General features: G+C 41.4%; 1 protein-coding gene across 1 annotated transcript in view; it reads left to right on the top strand.

Moving 5' to 3' along the window:
* Positions 1-11484: 11484 nt before the first annotated feature.
* The window catches only part of LOC111158914 (laeverin), a 65400-nt gene continuing 54736 nt past the window's right edge, over positions 11485-22148 (top strand). Inside the window, exon 1 of the mRNA XM_022521245.1 lies at positions 11485-12182. Within this exon, the coding sequence (XP_022376953.1) occupies positions 11485-12182 (698 nt within the window). The remainder of the gene's footprint in view (positions 12183-22148) is intronic.

Raw genomic sequence — 22148 nt, 5'->3', positions numbered from 1 at the left:
TGTCAAATAAATAAATAAAATCTTAAAAAAAAAAAAAAAGAGAAAGAAAGAAAAGAAAGTTTCTGGCAGACCACTGGGAAGTTTTCCAGCCAAAGCTGCCCATCAGCCCAGTCCCTCCCAGGATCTTCATTAATGTCTCTGCCACGCTCTGTCATTCATTGGCGGGGCGGAGCCCAGGGAGGCGTGGCCTCAGAGCAGACACAGGTTGGGGGGCGGGGCAGGAGACCTACCTCAGCAGCTGGACCTGTCAGTCAATTGCACTTAGTCTAGCAGGAGATCTGAAGGATATATTTTCAGGGTTCCCATGGCAATCAGCCAAAGCCATACGCCTGAGAACCATAGATGATCAATATGGACTCACTTTAAAAGTTTATAGACACATGTAAGAAGGACTTAGTGGCCTCAAAAGTAGCCTAGAGATCCCAACCAGGCTCTGTAAGAAAAGGCTACAATTTGGAATTTACAAAGAAAATACTTGAAAGGCAATCTCTGTTCTTGGAAGACCACTGTTCTCTCTACAGCTATCTCTTTCCTGCTTTAATATCAGAGAAGGTATTTGCGATATATATATCCAACAAAGGACTTGTATTTAAAAAATATACAGGCAGTAAGAAAAAGACTGACAACCAATAGAAAATCATGCAAACCCTGTGAATAAACACTTTACAAATGAGGAAATCCGAAGACCTCATGATTATGTGAAAAAGTCTTCAGCTTTGTTGTAAATCAAAGAAGTGCAAATCAAAGCCACACACATACCAAAATAGCTAAAATTTACAAGACTGTTGATATTGAGAATTAGTCCAGTCATGGAACACTGGGAACTCTTACACACAGCTGTTAAGAATGGAAATTGGTACCACCAGTAGCTTTGGGTCATCTACTTCTGCTGAAGCTATGCACATAGTCTATGTTTAATAATTTCATTCCTAGGTATATATTCAACAAAAATGTATGCCAGAAGACATCCAAACAAGAGTATTATTTACAGCATTATTTTTATAAGAGTCACACACTAAAAATAACTCAAATAGCTATCAGCCATGGAATGGATAAATCACAGAATAAGCACATAATGGGATACTATAAATCGGTAAGAATAAATCAAAAGTTGAATGCAGCATCATACGTAAATCTTACAAACGTAATGTTGAACTAAAAAAGCCAGACATCAAAGAAAACATATTAAGGTTCTTTTCTACACGAAGTCCCAAAATACTAAAAGCTAATAAATAAGAATTAGGGATGCACATATACATGGTCAGAAAACAAAGAGGACCAAGGCAGTGAATGTCATAAAGCTAGAGGAACGGTAGTTTTTTTGGGGGGGACGAGGGGAGTTTACCAGCAGGAGGGAACACAGCCAGATTTCTGAGGGGGGTGTGCTGATAATGTTTTCTTTCTTTTTTCTTATTTCTTCTAGTCTTTTATTCCAACACAATATTTATTTGTTTTTTTCAAAAAGATTCATACTTTTTCCCCCAGCAAATAAACTGTTAAATTTCCCAGCTGGCCTAAAACACCCAGAGAGCGATGATAATTTGTTAAAGGTTTTATTTATTTATATGAGAGACAGAGACACAGATAGCATCAGAGACAGAGAGCGAGCGCAGCAGAGGGGAGGAGAGAGAGAAGCAGCCTCACTGCCAAACAAGGAGCCCATGTGGGGCTCCATTGCAGGACCCTGGGATCATGACCTGAGCTGAAGGCAGACATTTAACTGACCAAGCCACCCAGACACACCTAGCAATGATAACTTTTAACCTAATGTCTGCATATTCCTCGATTTTTAAAAAAAGACGTTTTTTTATTTGAGAGAGAGAGCAGAGGGGAGGTGCAGGCAGAGGGGGAGAAAGAATCTCAAGCAGACTCCCCTATGAGCGCAGACCCTGTGGCAGGGCTGGGTCCCATGACCCTGAGATCATGACCCGAGCCAAAATCAAGAGTCAAATAATTAAGTGACTGAGCCATCCAGGCATAGCCGCATGTTCCTAGATTTTAATAAGTAATAGATAGTGATCACTATTAATAATAAAATATTATTATACTTAGGTTTACAATGTTTTTTTATTATGGTGAAAGAGATATATGTAACATAATCTTTATCATTCTAGTAATTTCTAGGTATATGATTCAGTGGCATTAAATATATTCACGCTGTTGTGTAACCACCACCACTTTCTATCCGTAAAGCTTTTTCATCATTCCTAACAAGCAATAAAAGCAAACACTTTTGTCTTATTCCTGACCTTAAGAGGGAAAAGCAATGAGTCTTTCACCATTGAATATGTTGTTAGCTGTGGGTTTTTCATAAATACTCTTCATCATGTTGAGTAATTTTCCTTCTATTGCTAGTCTTCTTTTATATATCTATATCTATATATTTTCTTTTTTTAAAGATTTTATTTATTTATTTGACAGACAGAGACACAGAGTGGGAGGGAACACAACCAAGGGGAGTGGGAGAGGGAGAAGCAGGCTTCCCGCTGAGCGGGGAGCCAGATGTGAGATTTGATCCCAGGACCCAGGGATCATGACTTGAACCAAAGGCAGATGCTTAACGGACTGACCCACCCAGGATTCCTAGTGTTCTGGGAGGTTTTGTGGATAAAAGTTTTTATAAATAAAAGTCTGTATTCTGTCAAATGCCTTTTTCTGTATCAATTGTCTCAATTGAGATGATCATGTCCTTTTTTTCCATTGTTCTATTAATGTGTTGTATTACATCAATGGATTTTCTTATGTTGAACGACTCTTCCACTCTTTTTCTTTTCTTTTCTTATTTTTTTTAAAGATTTATGTATGTATTTCACACACAGAGAGACAGCACACGAGTGGGAGGGGCAGAGGGTGAGGGAGAGGGTCTCAAACAGACTCCGCACTGAGTGCAGAACCTGATAGGGTACTCGATCTCACAACTCTGAGATCATGGCCTGAGCTGAAACCAAGAGTCAGACACTTAACCCACCGACGGCACCATTCAGGTGTCACCCCCTCTTCCATTCTTGGGATAAATTCACTTGTTCATGGTGAATAATCCTTTTAATGCTCTACTGGGTTTTATTTGCTTATACTTACTCTATATTCATAAAGATACTGGTTTTTAGTTTTCTTTTCTTATGATGTCTTTATGTGGCTTTTTTAAAAATCAGAATAATGCCATTGTAAATTGTTTATTCCTCTTTACTTTTTCTGAAGCATTGAGTAAGATTGGTTTTAATTCTTCTTTAAACTTTGGTAGAATTCCCTGGGGGAAACCATGTGGTCTAGGACTTTTGTTCTGGGGGAGGCTTTTCATTGTCTATTCAATCTCTTTACTTGTTACAGGCTGTTGAGATTTTTAAAAAATCTCTTCTCGAGTCAGTTTAACTAATTTCTATGTTTCATAAAATGTATCCATTTCTTTGGGTTAACTGATTTGTTGGAATATAATTGCTTATATTTTCTGTTATATTCCTTTTCATCTCTGTGAAGCTGATAATAATGTCCCCACTTTCATTTCTGATTTTATTTATTTGTGGCTTCTCTTTTTCTTTGTTCATGTAGCTAATGGTTTGTCAGTTTTGTTGGTCTCTAAGAACAGAATTGATTTTCTTTATTATTTTTCTATTCTCTATTTTCTTAATTTCCACTCTAATCTTTATTATTTTTTATCATCAACTTTAGTTTCCTCTTCTATTTTTAATGCCTTAAGGTATAAATTTAGGTTACTGATTTGAGGACTTCCTTCTTTCTTAATGTAGACATTTATAACTATAAACTTCCCCCTGAGCATTGACCCATTCACTGTTTGAGATTTGTGTTAATTTCCACATATTTGTGAGCTTTTCAATTTTCTTTATTAATTTCTGACTTCATCTCACTATGTTCAGAAAAGATGCTTTGAATAATGTCTTTCTTTTAAATTAATTGGGAATTGTTTTCTGGCCTAACATGTGGTCTATCCATGGAGAAATCTCAGGTGTGTTAGGGAAGAATGGGTATTCTGCCGTTGTTTAGGTGGAGTGTTGTGTATGGACTTTTAGGCCTGGGTGGTTTCTTGTGTTGTTCAAGTCTTCTATTTCCTTCCTTATTATCTGTCTGTTTGGTCTATCCATTACTGAAAGTGGGATGCTGAAGTCTCCAACTATTTTTGTGGAACTGTCGAGTTCTCCCTTCAACTCTGTCAGTTTTTGCTTTATGTATTTTGAGGATATGTTATAGATGTGTAAATGTTCATAATTATTACATCTTACTGTATTGAACCTTTTACTGATATATAACATTCTTTGTCCCTTGTAACATTTTTTGATTTAAAATCTATTTTGTCTGATATTAGTATAGGCAGTTTAATTCTTTTTTGGTTACTATATGCATGGAATATCGTTTTCCCTTCTTTCACTTTGAACCTTTGACTTTGGATCTAAAATATGTCTCTTTGTAGACAACAGATAGCTAAGTCATGTTTTTAAAAATTCATTCTGCCAATCTCTGTCTTTTGGTTGCAGAGTTTAATTTACTTTTAGAATAATTACTCAAGGGGCACCTAGGTGGCTCAGTCAGTTAAGCATCTGCATTTGGCTCAGGTTATGATCCCAGGGTCTTGGGATCAAGCCCTGCATTGGGCACCCTGCTCACTGGGGAGCCTGCATCTTCCTCTCCGGCTCCCCCTGCTTGTGTGCTCTCTCTGTCAAGTAAATAAATAAAATCTTAAAAAAAAATAATTCCAGGGCGCCTGGGTGGCTCAGTAGGTTAAAGCCTCTGTCTTTGGCTCAGGTCATGATCCCAGGGTCCTGGGATCGAGCCCCACATCGGGCTCTCTGCTTGGTGGGGAGCCTGCTTCCTCCTCTCTCTCTGCCTGCCTCTCTGCTTACTTGTGATCTCTGTCAAATGAATAAATAAAAAAAAATTTTAAAAAAATAATTCCAATAAGGGGGCTCCTGTGTGGCTCAGTGGGTTAAAGCCTCTGCCTTTGGCTCAGGTCATGATCCCAGGGTCCTGGGATCAAGCCCCGCTTCGGGCTATCTGCTCAACAGGGAGCCTGCTTCCCTTCCTCTCTCTCTGCCTGTCTCTCTGCCTACTTGTGATCTCTGTCTGTCAAATAAATAAATAAAATCTTAAAAAAAATAATTCCAATAAGGAGGGATTTAGTTCTGCCATTTTGCTTTGTTTTTTATATGCCTTATAATTTTTTCCATTTCTCCTATTGCTGCCTTCTTTTGTGTTTAGTTGATACTTGATTGAAACATTTTAATTCCCTTTTCATTTCTTTATGTGTATGATCTAAAGATTTTTTTCATGGCTTCCATGGTGATTACATTTAACACTCTAAAATTATATCAATTTAATTTGAATTTATACAAATTTAACTTCAATAGCAAAGACTCTGTTCCCATACAGCTTGATCCTTCCCCTTTCCATTACTGATGTCACAGATTATATCTTTATACATGGTGTGTTCAATAATATAAATTAATATTTGTTTTTATGCATTTGTCTTTTACATCACATAGAAAATAAAAACTGGGGTTACAAACAAAAGTTACAAAAATACTAGCTTTTATAATTGCCCATCTATTTACCTTTATCAGCGATCCCTATTTCTTGTTTGATTTACTGCCTAGTGTCCTTTCATTTTAACCTGGACTCAGTATTTCTCAAAGGGCAGATGTAGTGGTTATGGACACCCTTAGCTTTTGTTTATCTGGGATTATCTCCTTTTCTCCCTCATTTTGAGGAACACTTTTTCTGGATATAGAATTATCAGCTGATAGGGTTTGCTTGTTTGGTTGGTTGGTTGGGTTTCAGCTGAGTAGATCAACCTTCTCATCTCCAAGGTTTCTGATGAGAAGTCAGCTGGTAGTCTTTTTTTTTTTTTTTAAGATTTTATTTATTTATTTGACAGACAGAGATCACAAGTAGGCAGAGAGGCAGGCAGGCAGAGAGAGAGTGGGGTGGGGTGGGGGAGAAGTAGGCTCCCTGCTGAGCAGAGAGCCAGATGCTGGGCTCGATCCCAGGACCCTGGGATCATGACCTGAGCCGAAGGCAGAGGCTTAATCCACTGAGCCACCCAGGTGCCCCTCAGCTGGTAGTCTTAATGGGAATCCCTTTTGCATGAAAAATCACATTTCTTTGGCTGCTTATAAGATTCTCTCTTTGTCCTTGAATGTTAACAGTATGATTATGTGTCTTGGTATGGATTTCTTTGAATTTATCCTATGTGCAATTTATTGAGCTTGTTAGATTTGTAGATTCATATCTTGCAAAAACTTGGGGGAATTTTTGGATATTATTTCTTCAAATAATCTCTCTGCCCTTTACTCTTGCTCTTCTCCTGCTGTAACTTCCACATCTATACATTGGTCTTCTTGATGGTGTCTCACAGTTCTCTTAATTTCTGTTCATTTTTCTTCATTCTTTTTTTCTTTATGTTACCAAGACTGAATAAACTCATGGAGCCTATCTTCAATTTCATTGATTATTTGTCCTTCCTGATAAAAAACCTCTGTGAAGCCCCTTTAGTGATTTTAAAATTTCAGTTAATGTACTTTCAGCTCCAGGATTTCTATCTGATTCTTTTTAAAAAACTTAACCTTTTTATTCATATTTTGTATTTGATGAGATATTATTTCCATACTTTCCTTTAAACTCTTTAGACATGGTTTCCTTGGTTCATTTAACATATTTAAAATGGCCGATTTAAAATTTTTATCTAGTAAGCCCAGTGTTTGAAAGTCCTCAGGGACATTTTCTATAAAGATGTGCAAAAAAAAAAAAAAAAAGTGTTTTGTTTCTTTGCACATCTCATAATTTTTGTTGTTTGTTGTTGAAAACATGATATTTTAAATAATGTGACAAGTCTAAGATCTCTGGCTCCTTCAGGGTTTATTGTTGCTCATTGTTGTTGTCATCATTTGTTTGCTTAGAGACTTTTCTGATCTGAACTAATTCAGTAAAGTGTGTTTTGTTGTGGTGGTGGTTTCTTTTTGTTTGTTTGTTTTTGTTTTTTTTTTGGTGACCACTTAGGGGTTTGCTCAGTTAGCCTAGTGGTCAGCTAATGGTTAGACAGAGATTCCCTTGAATACCTGAATTTCTCAGTTTTTGTGGGTCTGTCTGTGTGGGTGTTGGGATATCCCTTCAGTACTCAACCGGGCAGTTGACAGTGCTGTCTTAGGCTTGAGACCAGCTTGAGCAATGCCTCAAGGTAAGCTAGAGGTGCTTAGGGCTTTCTTGGGTCTTTTCCATGCAGTGCAGCCTTAGTCCTGTACATAGCCCATAGAATGCATATGGCCTTTAAGATTTTGAGGAACATGTTGGACTCCAGCTTTTCAAAGCCCCCTGTAGATACCTAATTCCCGAGCTTCTCCTTTTAAACCTTCTGATGGGCTTAATGTTTGGGTCAAATGTTCACCCACCCCAGGCAGTTGCAATATCAAACAATTGCCAATGTTATTTTCAACCCGTGGGCCTGAGGAAAGGCCGTTCACCCCAGGCTGAACTGTGAAATCAAGTGCAATAAAGATAGACTTCCAGGGAAGTCTTTTTTTTTTTTTTTAAGATTTTATTTATTTATTTGACAGACAGAAATCACAAGTAAGCAAAGAGGCAGGCAGAGAGAGAGGAAGGGAAGCAGGCTCCCTGTTGAGCAGAGAGCCCAACACGGGGCTCGATCCCAGGACCCTGGAATCATGACCCGAGCCAAAGGCAGAGGCTTTAACCCACTGAGCCACCCAGGCACCCCTTCCAGGGAAGTCTTTCAGGGAATCACCAGGTAGTTCAAATAATGGCAGTTCTCTTGAGAATGAGGCTTTCAAAGGACTTCATGCTCCTTCCAGTGGCTGCCAGGCTACTGGTTCGCACCTTGATGGGGACTATTGATTTTTTAAGCCTACTGCAGAGCTGAGAAGGAGGAAATGAGAATAAAGCAAGTTAAAAATGTTATAAAGCTCAGGTTATTATTATTTTTTTTTTAACTGAGATTTGGCTTTTTTTTTTTTTTTTTTTCCCCTTAACAAACACTTCCTGATTGCTACAAGATTTTGGTTATTTTCCAGAGTTCTGAAATAGTTAATTCTGACCATTTTTTCAGAGTTCACATTGCTTTCACAGAGGAGAGGATTTTCAGTGTTCCTTACTCTGTCTTACTTCTGGATATTTGATTTTTGACTCTTGATTAGTTTATGATGTGCTGACTCAAGTCTGAAATTCTCCCTGGAGACCCAGGTTAATTCCTTTACTGATGGTCGGCAACTGGATTTCTGACAAATCTGCCTTGATTATTTAAGGAGATTCTCCAAAAGCTTCTCCTTTGAGCTCCTTGAGCTCCTTTCTGTAAACAAGATTCCTCTCAAAGATGTTGGCAGTTCCAGTTGGTGACAGTGTGATCCGTATTTATGCAAATAAGGGCAAAGGGGATGTCTCTCTGACCTCCAATACTTGTCTGTATTCTCTTTTTCTTGCTGCACCATATTCTTTGGCTTTCAATAAAAGCCTTTGTGAAGATACCCTGTGGAGTCTGGTGAATCCTTTCACAGAACCAAATCTTTGCCAAGGTATATCCATACAATGCAGCTGTAGAAAAGAATGTGAAAGATCTCTGTGGACTGATATGGAAAGATACACAGAATATATTGTTAAATGAAAAAAAATGCAAGGGTCAGAAGCATGTTTTAGAACACTATTTTTTACTTAAGAAAGAGGAAAAATGCAAGAGTAGATAACTGTATTTGCATGATTTGCATAAAGAAACACAGGATACATACACAAAAATACTATCAAAAATTGTTAACGATGAAAGCAGTGGAAGCCAGATATCTCAACATAAATTTCCACACTCTTTATTTTTGAGCCTTATGAATATATCACCCATTCAAAAAAAAATTAAATTTGCAAAGTAAATGAAGAAAAAAAGAAAAGAAAAATTAAATTATATGGCCCAAGAGGAAGAATAAAGTATTATAGAGGCTCATAGTAAGTACTAAGATATAATGATGGAAGGATAATAGACCTGCCAAAACATAAGCATAAGCAACAAAAGTAAATAGGTACAAAGATACAAAGGCCAAGTCCCATTGGGGTAGCACAAAAAGCCTTGGGTTATTGCTTTAGTTTAGGATTTCTGAACAGTAGCAATGATGACATTTCTGGGCAAGATATTTCTTTGTTGCAGGCGGCTGTCCTGTGCACTGTAGGAGGTTTAGCAGTATCCCTGGCCTTTACTCCCTAGATATGAGTAGCAAAGCCTCACCCCCACGCCACAGAACCACCAACCAAAAGTCTCCATGCATTGGCCAATGTCCAGGGGAGGGGAGCAGCCCAAAGCACCTCCTGCTGAGAATCACTGTTCTAGCTGGTCTAAATAGGAAGGGGGAATTTCTGAGATCTCATTAAGAAATTAAAAAAAAAAAACTTTTAGTGAATGTTTTCTTGGCAACTGATATGTTTCCCAGAACTCATCTTTCACTGAAATGTCAAAAATTTCATATGATAGTATTTTCCAGTTCTTTTTAAAAATTATTAACATAAGCATGATTCAGTGAGTGTATTATTTAGCAACTTCTGAGTGGTTCAACGATTTATCAAATATTTTCCCTTTAAATAAGATACTTAAATTGAGAGTCATTGGATGTCATTTTATTACTTTGCATCTTTTTGTGCAGTAGTCAATTTCTACTTGTCTAATGATATTAGGCAAATGGAATTAAACACCTCTGTCTGTTTATACACCTCTGTAGAGTTTCTTAGGCAAAATCGAGGGGAGGGGCCCCTCTAATATGAACTTCAAGTCACTCTGTTAGGGACTCCTTTTCTTTCTTTAACCTTTCCTTGGGAGTCTGGAATCCTTCCAGAAATGGACCACTGGGCGGCAAGGACGATAATTCATTAGCTCTGCCTCTGTGGCAATCCCCATCTCACAATAACCTACACTCAGAGGCCCCTGCTATATAGCTCAGTAGCTCATAGTTGTGGCAGCCTGACTTGCAGAAGGAGAAACAGAAGGAGCTTTTTCTCCCTCAGCTCTACCCAGGATCTTCTGGGAGGGATGCAGGTGGCCATAATTATTTTTAAACACGATCGTTCCTTTTCTGAAGAAAGCCAATCAAACCTGTAATCAGGACACTGGCCCGCCAGTTACAGCACAGTGAGTGCGTGAGCTTGGCTGGAGGTTTGTTTTTAATGTGACTAATTTCAGCTGGAGGAGCAGGGCGGATCACATTTCCCGGGAGAATCACCTTGGTTTACCCGTCTCTGGACTCAGGTGGAAGGATTTTCTTATTGGATGGGACCTACAGTTCAAAGCAGGAAAGCCAAGACCATTTCCTGGCCGAGATGGAAAAATTATCTTCGTTCTGGAAGACGGGATACGCGCTCAAGGAAGTCTTCAGCCGGCAGGTGAATATTTAACCGCTCACTCCTCTTCCCCAGCGCCCGCTGAATATTTGCAACCCCATTCCCAATGCAGGCGAGTGCGTGCGTGCAAACTCGAGGTTGGGCGCAGAGGCCGGAGAACTACCCCGGAAGCACCCACTAAATAGCAAACACATGCCCGGCATGCCAAAGATCTCACCGACTAGGGCATCGCCTGGGACTCCCGGCCCAGCAGTTTCTGGGCGGAAGAAAGGCTGGCCGCACGACTGCTGCATGAAACGAGCCGCTTTTGAAAGCAGAGCCGTCCTATCCCTTTCCCGGAGACGTCCCCTCTCCACCCCAGAGCTGCAGAGGAACTCTCCCTGCCTTTCTGTCGACCACTCCCGCAGCCCCATGTCCCAAGCTCGGGAATGCGGCGGGACTCCTGACCTGGTTTCCATCGTTGCACTCGCTGCCTGGGTTGCGTGATTCCCGAGCTTATTTAGGTGGCGAATTTAGGGTCCCACGATCTGGCTTGGGGAGTTCTGATAGCGAGGATGCCCCCCACCCACCCAGGGTCATTTCAGAGTGCGTCTCCAAAAGTCCAGATCCTTAAGCCCCGCACCGCACCCGCTAGCACTCGCATCCCGGGTAGCGGCCAACTGGTGTGCTATTCGCAGACCATCCCTGCAGTCAAGAAGCGGGGTGTGCTATGCGCTCCTGTCTTTTCCGACAACCCTTGAAACTGCACCGCGGGGCGCATCCAGCAAATCTCACGAATTCAAACATCCTCGTCCCAAATTCGAGTTTGCCCCGACCGTCCCCTTCCCGCGTCGACTCTGGAAGCCTCAGCCACTTGGGCTTTCCCTTCGGACCCAAAGGGGCGCGCGCGGCGGTGCGAGGGATCCGCCTCTTTCCCCAGGCTCTGGCGGGGCGGGGGTGGGTAGGCAGGGGCCTGGATCTGATTAGCTGGGAGGGGGAAGCCCTGGTCCCAACCGCTCGCTCGCGTCTCCCAAGCTTCTCGGGGAGGAGGAGGACGAGGTGGAGGAGGGAAGTTACAGAGAGGAAGAGCAGGGGTCCCATCACTGAGCACTCGGAGCAAGGTTGGTGCCGCCGCCGTCTTCCGGCTCTCGCCTCGCCCTCGCCCCGGGTCCAAGCATGGGGCCCCCTTCCAGCTCCGGCTTCTACGTGAGCCGCGCGGTAGCCCTGCTGCTGGCCGGGCTGGCGGCCGCGCTCCTGCTGGCGCTGGCCGCGCTCGCCGCCCTGTACGGCCGCTGCGCGCGCGTGCCGCCGTCGGAGCTTCCCCACCGCGCGGGCCTGGACGCCGCGCCTTCCCCGCCCGCCACGCCGGGAGAGCCGCTGCCCCCCGGGCGCACCCGCCCCACTCGGGAGCCGGCGGTGACCGCCACCACGGGCCACGGGCGCCCCCCAGGGCCCTGGGACCAGCTGCGCCTGCCGCCCTGGCTCGTGCCCCTGCACTACGAGCTGGAGCTGTGGCCCCGGCTGCGGCCCCACGAGTCCTGGGCTCCGACATTGACCTTCACGGGCCGCGTGAACATCACGGTGCGCTGCACCGCGGCCACCAGGCGGCTGCTGCTGCACAGCCTCTTTCTGGACTGCGAGAGCGCCGAGGTGCGGGGTCCTCTCGCCTCCGACGCCGGAGACGGCACGGTGGGCCGAGTGCCGGTGGACGACGTGTGGTTCGCGTTTGACATGCAGTATATGGTGCTGGAGCTGGGCGGCCCGCTGCAGCCCGGGGGGCGGTATGAGCTGCAGCTCAGCTTCTCCGGCCTGGTGTACCAGGACCTCAGGGAGGGGCTCTTCTTCAGCGTCTACACAGACCAGGGGGAGCGCAGGTAAGCGCAGGCCGGCCCGCGTCCCCTCCGCTCCCGCGTCCCCCGGCTCCGGCCCAGAGTCCAGCCGCCTGCCTGCGTCCAGGTGCGCGTCTCCTGCCCCTCCCCCCAAACCCCCATCGCTCGCGCTGCTTTCTTGTAGAGCCCTCCTTGCTCCCCTTCCCTTCAGAAATCCTGCTTGTAACGGCGGTTACCAGACCGCGGTCCTTCCTCCGGCTCATTCGAAGCACCATCCCCGGCCCATCCAGCATCCATTTCGTTTCTGTCGTTGCCCTTCTAAGGTCGCTGCTCCCCCGAGACGTTTACTGTCGGCTTCAGCAAGCCCCCCGCCCCCCACCTTTGCTTTAACCCAGGATGGCTTCGCTGCCGTGAGCAAATCCCTTGCTCCTCAAAGTTTGGTCCGTGGATCGGCAGGAGCTGTCAATCTGGGAGCTTGTTCGAGACTGCAAATTCCCCACCCTCGACCAAAGGATCGGAATCTGTGTTTTAAGCAGATCGCCGGGTGGTGTCTGGGCATTAATCTTGGAGAAGCTTGGGGCTGTCGCGCCCTCGCGCCCCGAGGTTCCCTTCCTGAGCGGGCCTCCGGGCTCAGCTGTCTGCTTTTTCTTCCGCGCGCTCTGGAGCTGCTGCTCTTGCAACAAATACCCTCCCGTAGGTGCTATTCTCACCCCCCCCCCCTTTTTGTGAGATTCTCCAAAACTTAAGAGTCCCCTTGAATTCATCCCTTCCCATCCTCTGCCTGGGGAGCGAGTCTTGTTTTGTGCGTGTGCCGCAGCTTCCCCCACCTCTGCCAAGCTTTCTGAACATCTCTGCGGAGGATGGGGAAGCTGGCGCTTTCGGGATTCCTTCCCCGGGAAGAAGAAAATAATAGCAGTAGGAGTAGGAGTAACAGTAGTAATGGTAGTAATAGTAATAATAGCAGCGGAGACAAGAGACCTCTCCGAGTTTGCAAGCTCACGTAGCATGCATGTGTTCTCTTTACATTCATCTGGGATAATGCTTTCCACACGGAACGATTCCATCTCAAGAACTGCCTCTTTCCACGCCCTGCGACCGCGTTACTGACCCCAGGTGGGTGCGGGGGAAACCATGTGTGTGTGGAAGATACTGGAAAGGTCTTTCTTCACACTGGCGCTCTTCTTCGCTCACGCACTGGTGGACCATTTACGGTTTACACAAGTGCATGTACTTTGCCTTTTTATTATTAGAGAAAATGTTCTCAGATGTTCTCGGAGGGAAAGGAACCTACTCAGTTACCCCCTAAATCATCTCCTGCATTATTTTCGAAAATGTCAAGGCTTTGAAGTAGGTTTAATAAGCTCCCTCAGCTGGGTGTGTAATCTGTAACTTTTGTTTTTAAGGACTGTATGCTTTTTTTTCTTTTGAACATGCATCAAGGCTTGAAAAATAGTTTTGGAAATTTTCTCATTAGGATGTTGTGTTACCGGATTTAAGGGCACAGGAAACCTTTGTAATTACTGTGCGGGTGGTTCAGAGTGCAAGATTTTTCAGAGGGGAAAAAAAAGGACACTGCCCTCACATGGGACAGTATTTTCTGCTGTTGAGTCAGTAAATCATTTGCTAACCCATCTCTTCTTAATGAGGCCCATGGCCTGGAGAGCCTACCCTCACAAATTTGGGAAATGAAATTCCCTTTCCATTTTTCTATTGTGTTGCCAGCTCTAGTGGTAACTAGAAACCGTATTTTGAGAACATTAAAATTCAAACAAGCAGAAATCCGAATAAAGTCCCCCAGATGTTCATAGACCACTGCAGAGTTCCAGACTCGCCGCATCTTAGAGGAGCTGATGCTTGGAAATTGCTCCTCTGCCTCTCTGCCTTGGAAACCACGAGGGAAAGAAACCTCCAGTTGAATTTGAAGCCAAGGTCACAAAGAACTTGGATGACATAATGAGTGCGGTGAAGCCGATCTTGGAAGCCCACCAGGCCTGAGTTTGAGCTGTGTGACTTGAGTCAGGCCCTCCATGTCTCTGAGCTGATTGCCCAATGTGTTTACTTCTCTTCGTTGGTGACCCCGTATCACAGTCTAGACAGGCTGCAGTTTTTAGAAAATTTTACTCAACATTAAGGCAAAAGAAAAAGAAAATCATTCCAGCAAATTCAAAGAGCATCACTGTCTCACTCTTCTAAGGCTTAGGTCCCCGATTTTCTGGCTTGAGAGATTGCTGGGGATGCTTCCTGAATGTTCTCTGCCTTTCCCCCTCTGGCAGGTGCCATCCCATTTCTGCCACAGAGGAGACCTCTATTGGATGCCTTAGACATGTGCTTCTCTGTGTGTCTGCCTCTCTCATTCTATGTGCAGGAAGTTGAGAGCAAAATCCAAATGCTGATGTTCCCAAAAGCAGTATCTCCTGGACTTCACTTTCTGGCACATCACTCTTCAGGGTTTTGCCATATTCACATACCTCTGGCCATATTCTTTTGTTAAAAAATATCACTCAATTTAAACAAAAATATTAAGTAGATCTATTAAAAAACACTATCATATAGAACTTATAGTCGTGGTGCTGTAGAGTCATTAATACGATGAAAAAATGATGTTATTAAGTTCACCTGTTAACGATTATCTGCTGAAGGATCTGGAGCTCCAAATCTGAGGGCTGCTCTCACGTTATTAAAAGGAGAAATTAGAATCCAGTGTTCAAGATAAATAACATCAAACCAAGATTTTTCTCTTGACCTTACCAGAAAGTTTCATAAAATGTGAAAAAGACGGACTTTCTCATATGTGAGTCAGCTCTCTATAATAGTGTGTCTGAGAGCTACCCGAAATCCTTCTTCATCTATCCTTGGGGAAATCCTGAATTCAAGTTGTGGTTCACAAACCTCGAATGTATATTAGAATCCCCAGGGGAGTTTATCAAACAAAGAGTTCTGGGGCACACCCTCAAAAATTCCAGATGACACACTCATGTCCATAGTCAGAATAGCCACAAGGTGGAAGGAACACGTGGTCATCGATGGACAAATGGACAAATAAAAGGTGGTTTATATATATGCGGGAATATTATTCAGCCTTAAAAAGGAAGGATGTTCTGGGGCACATGGGTGGCTCAGTCAGTTAAGTGGCTGGCTCTTGATCGCAGCTCAGGTCTCCATCTCAGGGTGATGAGTTTAAGCCCTGTGTTGGGCTTCATGCTGGGCACGGAGCCGACTTTAAAAAAAAAAAAAAAAAGGAAGGACATTCTGACACATGCTGCAACGTAGATGAACTTTGAGGACATTGTATTTAACTACTATTTAGAGTGGTTAAATTCAGAAATAGAAAGTAGAATGTTGGTGGCTAGGAGCTGGGGGAGTGGGCCGTTGCTGTTGAATGGGAACATTCGGTTGTTTCCAGTTTTTGTCTATTACAAATAATGCTTCCAGGAGCAATTGTATGAGGTTTTGGTTGAACATGAATTTTCATTTTTCTGGAATAAATGCCCAGGAAAGGAGTATAATTGGTAGGTCATGTGGTTGTTTCATGTTCAGTTTTTAAGAAAATGCTAACTTGTTTCCCAAAGTGTCTGTACTATTTTACATTCCCACCAATAATGTGTCAATGATAGTTTCGCTGCATCTTAACCACCATTTGCTTTTACCACTGTTTTTTATTCTAGCTGTTATGACGCACATATAATGATATCTCATTGTGGTCTCAATTTGCATTTTTCTCATCCGTAGTCAGACATATTATCCCTTGCCCGCACTTAATTTGCATTTTGCTAATGGCTAATCACACTCAGCACCTTCTCATGCTTTTTTGGCATCCGCATATCGCCTTTGATGAAATGTCTCCTCCTCATGTCTTTTGTCCATTTTCTTTTCTTTTTTTTAAATTAATTTATTTATTTGACAGGGATTACCGGTAGGCACAGAGAGAGAGAGAGAGAGAGAGGAGGAAGCAGGCCTCCTGCTGAGCAGAGACCCCCCGATGCGGGGCTCAATCCCAGGACCCCGGGATCATGACCCGAGCCGAAGGCAGAGGCTTTAACCCACTGAGCCACTCAGACGCCCCAGTTTACCAATTTTTAAAATAGACTATGCTTTTGGTATCATGTCTAGGAATGTTTTCTTAAAAGGACTGTTGTAGAGAAGTTTTAGGTTTACAACAAAACTAAAGGGTGGTACAGAGACTTCCCATTTAACCCCTGAACCTGGACATGCATGGCGTTGCCCGTTATCAACATCACTCACCAGAACAATACATTTTTTTTAACGAAAGATGAATATATCAATACACTATAACCACCCAAAGTCCATGTGAGTGAGTCCTATGGCTCACTCTTGATGTTGTACATTCTATATGTTGGGACAGATGTATAGTGACATATATCTATCATTATAAGACCATACAGAGTATTTTAACTGATCTAAAAATCCTGTTATTTGCCTATTCATCCCTTGCTCCAATCGTTGATCTTCTTGTTTCCATGTTTTTGCCTTTTCTAGAATGTCTTCTATCTGGCATCATACTATATGTACATAGCCTTTTCAGGCTTGGCTTCTTTAACTTGTTAATACACAAATAAGATGCCTTCATGTCTTTTCATGTCTTGATAGTTCATACCTTTCCAACACTGAATAATATTCCATTGTCTGGATGTACCATAGTTTACTTATCCATTCCCCTACTGAAAAATACCTTGGTTGCTTCCAAATGTTGACAATTATGGAAAAGGGTGCTCTAAACTCTTTTGTGTAGGTTTTTGTGAGGACATGAAATTTTAGCTTCTTTAGGTGAGTATCAAGCATAATTGCTGACTCAGCATAATTGCTGAGTCATATGGTAAGAATATGTTTTGTTTTGTAAGAAGCCACAAAACTGACTTCCAAAGGGTCTGTACCATTTTGCATTCCCACCAACAATATATGAGGGTTCCTGTTGCTCCACATCCTCAACAGCATTTGGTGTTGTCAGTGTTCTGGATTTTGGCCATTCTAGTAGGTGTTCAGTTTTATCTCATTGTGGTTTTAATTTGCATTTCTCTGGTGATCTGTGATGTGGAGCACTTTTTAATATGCTCATTTGCTATCTGTATAATTTCTTTGGTGAGTTGTCTGTTGAGGTTTTTGGCCCATTTTTCAATTGAGTTGTTTGTTTTCTTATTGCTGAGTTTTAAGAGTTCTTTGTATAGTTTGGATAACCATCCTTTATTTGATATGTCTTTTGCAAATATTTTTTCCCAGTTTGTGGTTTGTCTTCTCTTTCCCTTTATACTGTTTGTTGCAGAGCAGAATATTTCAGTTTTAAAGAAGTCCACTTTATCCGTTATTTCTCTCATGGGTCATGTCTTCGGTATAGTATCTAAAAAGACCTCACCATACTCAAGGTCATTTAGGTTTTCTCTTATGTTTCTAGTAGGAGTTTTATGTTTTTGAATTTTACATTTTAAAGTGACCCATTGTAAGTTAATTTGACCCATTATGAATTAATTTTTGTGAAGGGTGTAAGGTTTGTGTCTAGATTCAATTTTTTTGCACATGGATGTCTAGTAGTTCCAGCAATATTTGTTGAAGAGACTATCATTACTCCTTGCATTGCCTTTGCTCCTTTGTCAAAGATCAGTTAGCTGTATCTGTATGGGTCTCTTTCTGGGTTCTCTATTCTGTTCCATTGATCTATTTGTCTATTCTTTGACCAATATCGCACTCTCTTGATTACCATAGCTTTATAGTAAGTCTTGAAGGCAGATAGTGTCAGTCTTCCAAGTTTGTTCTTCTCCTTCAATATCGTGTTGGCTGTTCTGCGTCTTTTGTCTCCCCGTATAAACTTTAGAATTGGTTTGTTGATATCCACAAACTTAACTTGCTGGGATTTTTATTGGGATTGCATTGCATTTACAGACCAAGTTGGGAAGAACTGACATCTTGATAATCTGACTCTTATCCAGACACCCAGGTGCCCTAGCAATCAGCTTTTGTATCTTACTCTTGTATAGTGCAAACTTGCTATACTTTCTTATTAGTTGTAGGAGTTTTTTGGTCAATTCTTTTGGATTTTCTGCATAGACAATCATGTCATCTGTGACTAAAGAGTGTTTCTTTCTTCGCAATCTATACATCTTTTGTTTCATTGTCTTGACTTATTGCATTAGTAAGGTGTTCAGCACAATGTTGAAGAGGAGTGGTGAGAGGAGACATCCTTGCTTATACCTGAACTTAGTGGAAAGATTTCAGTTCTCACTATTACGTATGAAGTTAGCTGTAGACTTTTCATAGTCTTTGTCAGGATGAGGAAGCTCCCCTCTATTCCCATTTTACTCAGTCTTTATCATGAATGATAGCAAATGCTTTTTCTGCACCTATTGATAAGATTGTGTGATTTTTCTTATGTAGTCTGTTAATGTGATGGATTACATTATTAATTTTCATGTGTTGAACCAGTCTTGTATACCTGAGATAAGTCCCACTTGCTTGTGGTTTATAACTCTTTTTATACATTGTTGGATTTGGTTTGCTAATATTTTAACAAGTTTTGTATCTGTGTCATAAGAGATATTGGTCAATAGTTTTATATATTTTTTGTAATGTTTTGTCTGGTTTTGGTATTGGGGTAGTGCCGTCCACACAGAATGTGTTAGGAATCATTTATCTGCTTTTTTTATTCGGCACATTATGTCTTTTAAGGAATAGAAGATCAAATGTGTGAGCATAGAGTAGTTCATAGTACTTATTATCTTTTTAATGTCCATGGGATCTGCACTGATGACTCCTTTTTCATTTCTGATATCAGTACTGATATAGTTGAATTAAAATTTATCATGTGTATTATTGTTTTCTGTTTATTGCTATTGTTCTTTGTTCCTATTTCTGTCTTCAACTCCTTTTCTGCCTTTCTTCCCTATGTTGTGCCAATCCATGAATATAACTTAGCTAAATTGACAATTCCATAGTTTTTCTATATAAGTAATTATATAGAAAAATCATCTCAAATAAAGACAGTTTTACGTCTTTGCTACTTTAGGTGCCTTTTGTTGCTTTTCCTTGCCTTACTTCCATGCCTAGAGTGTCTATTACAATGTTGGATAAAAGTGCTTAGGTGCAGATACATTTGTTTTGTTCCTTTTCTTAAGGTGAAAGTATTCAGTCTTACACTATCGTTATTTTTTCCTGTAGTTTTTCTTCTTCTTCCTCTTCTTCCTCCTCTCCTTTTACTCCTCTTCGTCCTCCCCTTCCTCCTCATCATCCCTGTTGTAGATTCCCTATATCAAATTAAGGAAGTTCCCTTCTGGTTTTTACTTTTCTGATAATTTTTATCAGATTGGATGCCGGATTTTGCCAAATGCTTTTTTTTGCATCTTTGAGATGATCATGTGGTTTTTCTTTTTTAGTCTGTTAATATGGTAAATGACATTGATTGATTTTTCTAATGATAAATTAATACTCTATTTAAAAGATAAATCCCACTTGGCCTTGATGTATCATCCTTTTTATGTTTTGTTGCATTTGATTTACTAAAATTTTGTTCTTAACTTTTGTATCCACATTTGTGAGTTTTCTTTCTCTTTGTCTTGGTATCAGTGTCTTGGTATCTTTGGTATCAGAATAACACTGGCTTCAAATAATAAATTTAGAAGTTTTTCTTCTTTAATTTTTTGGAAGAATTTATATGGAATTGGTATAAACTCTTTCTTAAATTCTTGATTAACTTTCACTAATGAAGCCACGTGGTCCGGAAAGTTTTTGGGGGATGGTTTTTAACTACAAATTAAATCTCTTTAATGAATAAAGGGTTATTTTACTTATCTGTTTCTTTATGAGTAAGCTTTAGGAGTTTGGGTTGTGCAAGAAATTTGTCCATTTAGTCAAAGTTGTCAAATTTAAGTAAAATTAGTGTTTCTAAACCATTCCTTTATTATTTTAGTAACTGTAGAATCTGTAGTGATGTCACCTCTCTCATTCCTGACATTGGTCATTTGTGTCTTCTCTCTTATGGGAGCTTAAGTCCTGGTTCTGATATCACCTCTGGCACTTACTTATTGTCTAAACAGTTACTTATACTCCAGGGTCCTCAGCTTTTTTAAGTTAAAAGGGTGGGGTTCTCCAAGGTCTCTTCTACTTCTGATAGACAATAAGTTTGATAAATGTGCCTTGAAATTTATATAATTTATTAATCTTTTTGTAGAACCAATTTTTAGTTTCAGTGATTTTCTTTATCATTTTTCTTTTCAGTAATTTACGTATTATTCTTTATTATTTCCTTTCTTCTTCTTATTTTGGGCTCCCTTTTCTTTTTCTATTTTTTTTTAAGATTTATTTATTTATTTTAGAGAGCGAGAGAGAGAGAGGGAGGGAGGGAGGGAGGGACAGAGGGAGAAGGAGGGAGAGAATTCACAAGCTGACTCCCCACTGAGTGCAGAGCACCACGCAGGGTTCAATCTCACAACCCTGAGATCATGACCTGAGCCAAAATCAAGAGCCACATGCTCAACTGACTGAGCCACCCAGGTGCCACTTTTTCTTTTTCTCTTTTCTTCAGATGGGTGTGAGGTAATCGATTTAAGATATTTTTCTTCTCTAACATAGGTGTTTAGTGGTATAAATTTTCCACTAACTACTGAATTAGTGGCATGCCACAAATAATTTCATGTTTTTAAAATTTTCATTCAGTTCAACATACTTTATATTTCCCTTTTGACTTCTTCTTTGACTCATGGGTTATTTACAACTCGTGCTGCCTAGTTTCCAGATATTTGGGCATTTTCTTGTTTTTTATTGAGTGCCTGACATTTCAAAGTTTATGTTGCTGAATGCAGTATTTTGTTATGTTGCTTTAATGAATGCTGTCTTTTTTAGATAGGTACATAAGTTATATGGTGACCTTCTCAATCCTTGTCTGATCTCCCATGGCTTGTTTTAAGTTCTTTGAGAGTGAATCAAAAGTCGCCTTTACTCTAGACCTACTTTAATCCATTGCTTAGGCATTATCTTCCTGGTCTCTGTTGAAAAATCCAATCATTCTGGAGATTTCTGTACTCCAGCTTGTGGGAATTTGAACAACTCCTAGCACTGTGTGAGCTCTAGGAATTGTTTGGTTTTTCCCCTCTGTGGTACCTGTTCTTTCCCCCAATAGCATTTCTTTACTTCACTTCCTAAAGTATAGATTAATATTTCACCAAAGACTCGGCATTGGGGACGGGGAGGGGGAGTGGATTCTGTGCAGATGTCTGGATTTTTGCCCTGCAGATTTTAGCTATCTAGATCTCTCTGGGCATCAGTCATAGTCTTCTCCACTCAGTGAGACCCCTGAACTCAGTTTCTGTTCCCTGTCCCTGTGCTGCATTTGAGAAATTACTTATAGGTAGACAAGGTCATTGTAGAGTTCACCTCATTAGTTTCTCTTCTCTTGGGAATCACAGTCCTGTGCTCTCTGTTACCATGTCTGAGAACAGTTGTTCTATATATTTTATAAGAGTTTGTAGTTGTGTTCAACAGAGGGCTAATTCTAGCCTATGTTCCTCCATCAGGGTGGAAAACAGAAGTCTGATCATCTCTAGATTTGGTAATGTTATTAACCATAAAGTTAATCCTCAGTCTTCTTCATGATCTCTTAGTTGGCTTGTAGTTTTTATTACATTATGTTCTAAAAAGCACAAAAAAGGGCCCAAGGAAAGGGAGCTGGGAAGGACCATAGGCTTGGGACCTAGAGCCCTGGTTCTGGTACTACTGCTGCTACTTAACTCATTGTCTCCCCAGTTGTATAAATTCCCAGGGTACCAGCTTTCACATCTATAAATTAAGATGGTGGGACTCTCCAAGTTTTCTTTCACTTTTGAAATTCGGTGGAAGAATGTATAATTCCATTCTCGTTCACAGTGTCCGTTAGGAATACATCTTGCTTTTCTGACCCTGCCACGTCTTTAATAAAATATTAGACAGAATAGGGAGGTATTGAGAGAAGCGAGAATAGGATCCTCAGGGGATGAGGGTGGGCTCACTAGTGTGAAATGGCTGGAGAAAATT

Source organism: Enhydra lutris, unplaced genomic scaffold, assembly GCF_002288905.1.
Source record: "Enhydra lutris kenyoni isolate GAN:26980312 unplaced genomic scaffold, ASM228890v2 scaffoldscaffold64, whole genome shotgun sequence".
Taxonomy (NCBI): domain Eukaryota; kingdom Metazoa; phylum Chordata; class Mammalia; order Carnivora; family Mustelidae; genus Enhydra; species Enhydra lutris.
This window is presented reverse-complemented; position numbering and strand designations above follow the sequence as displayed.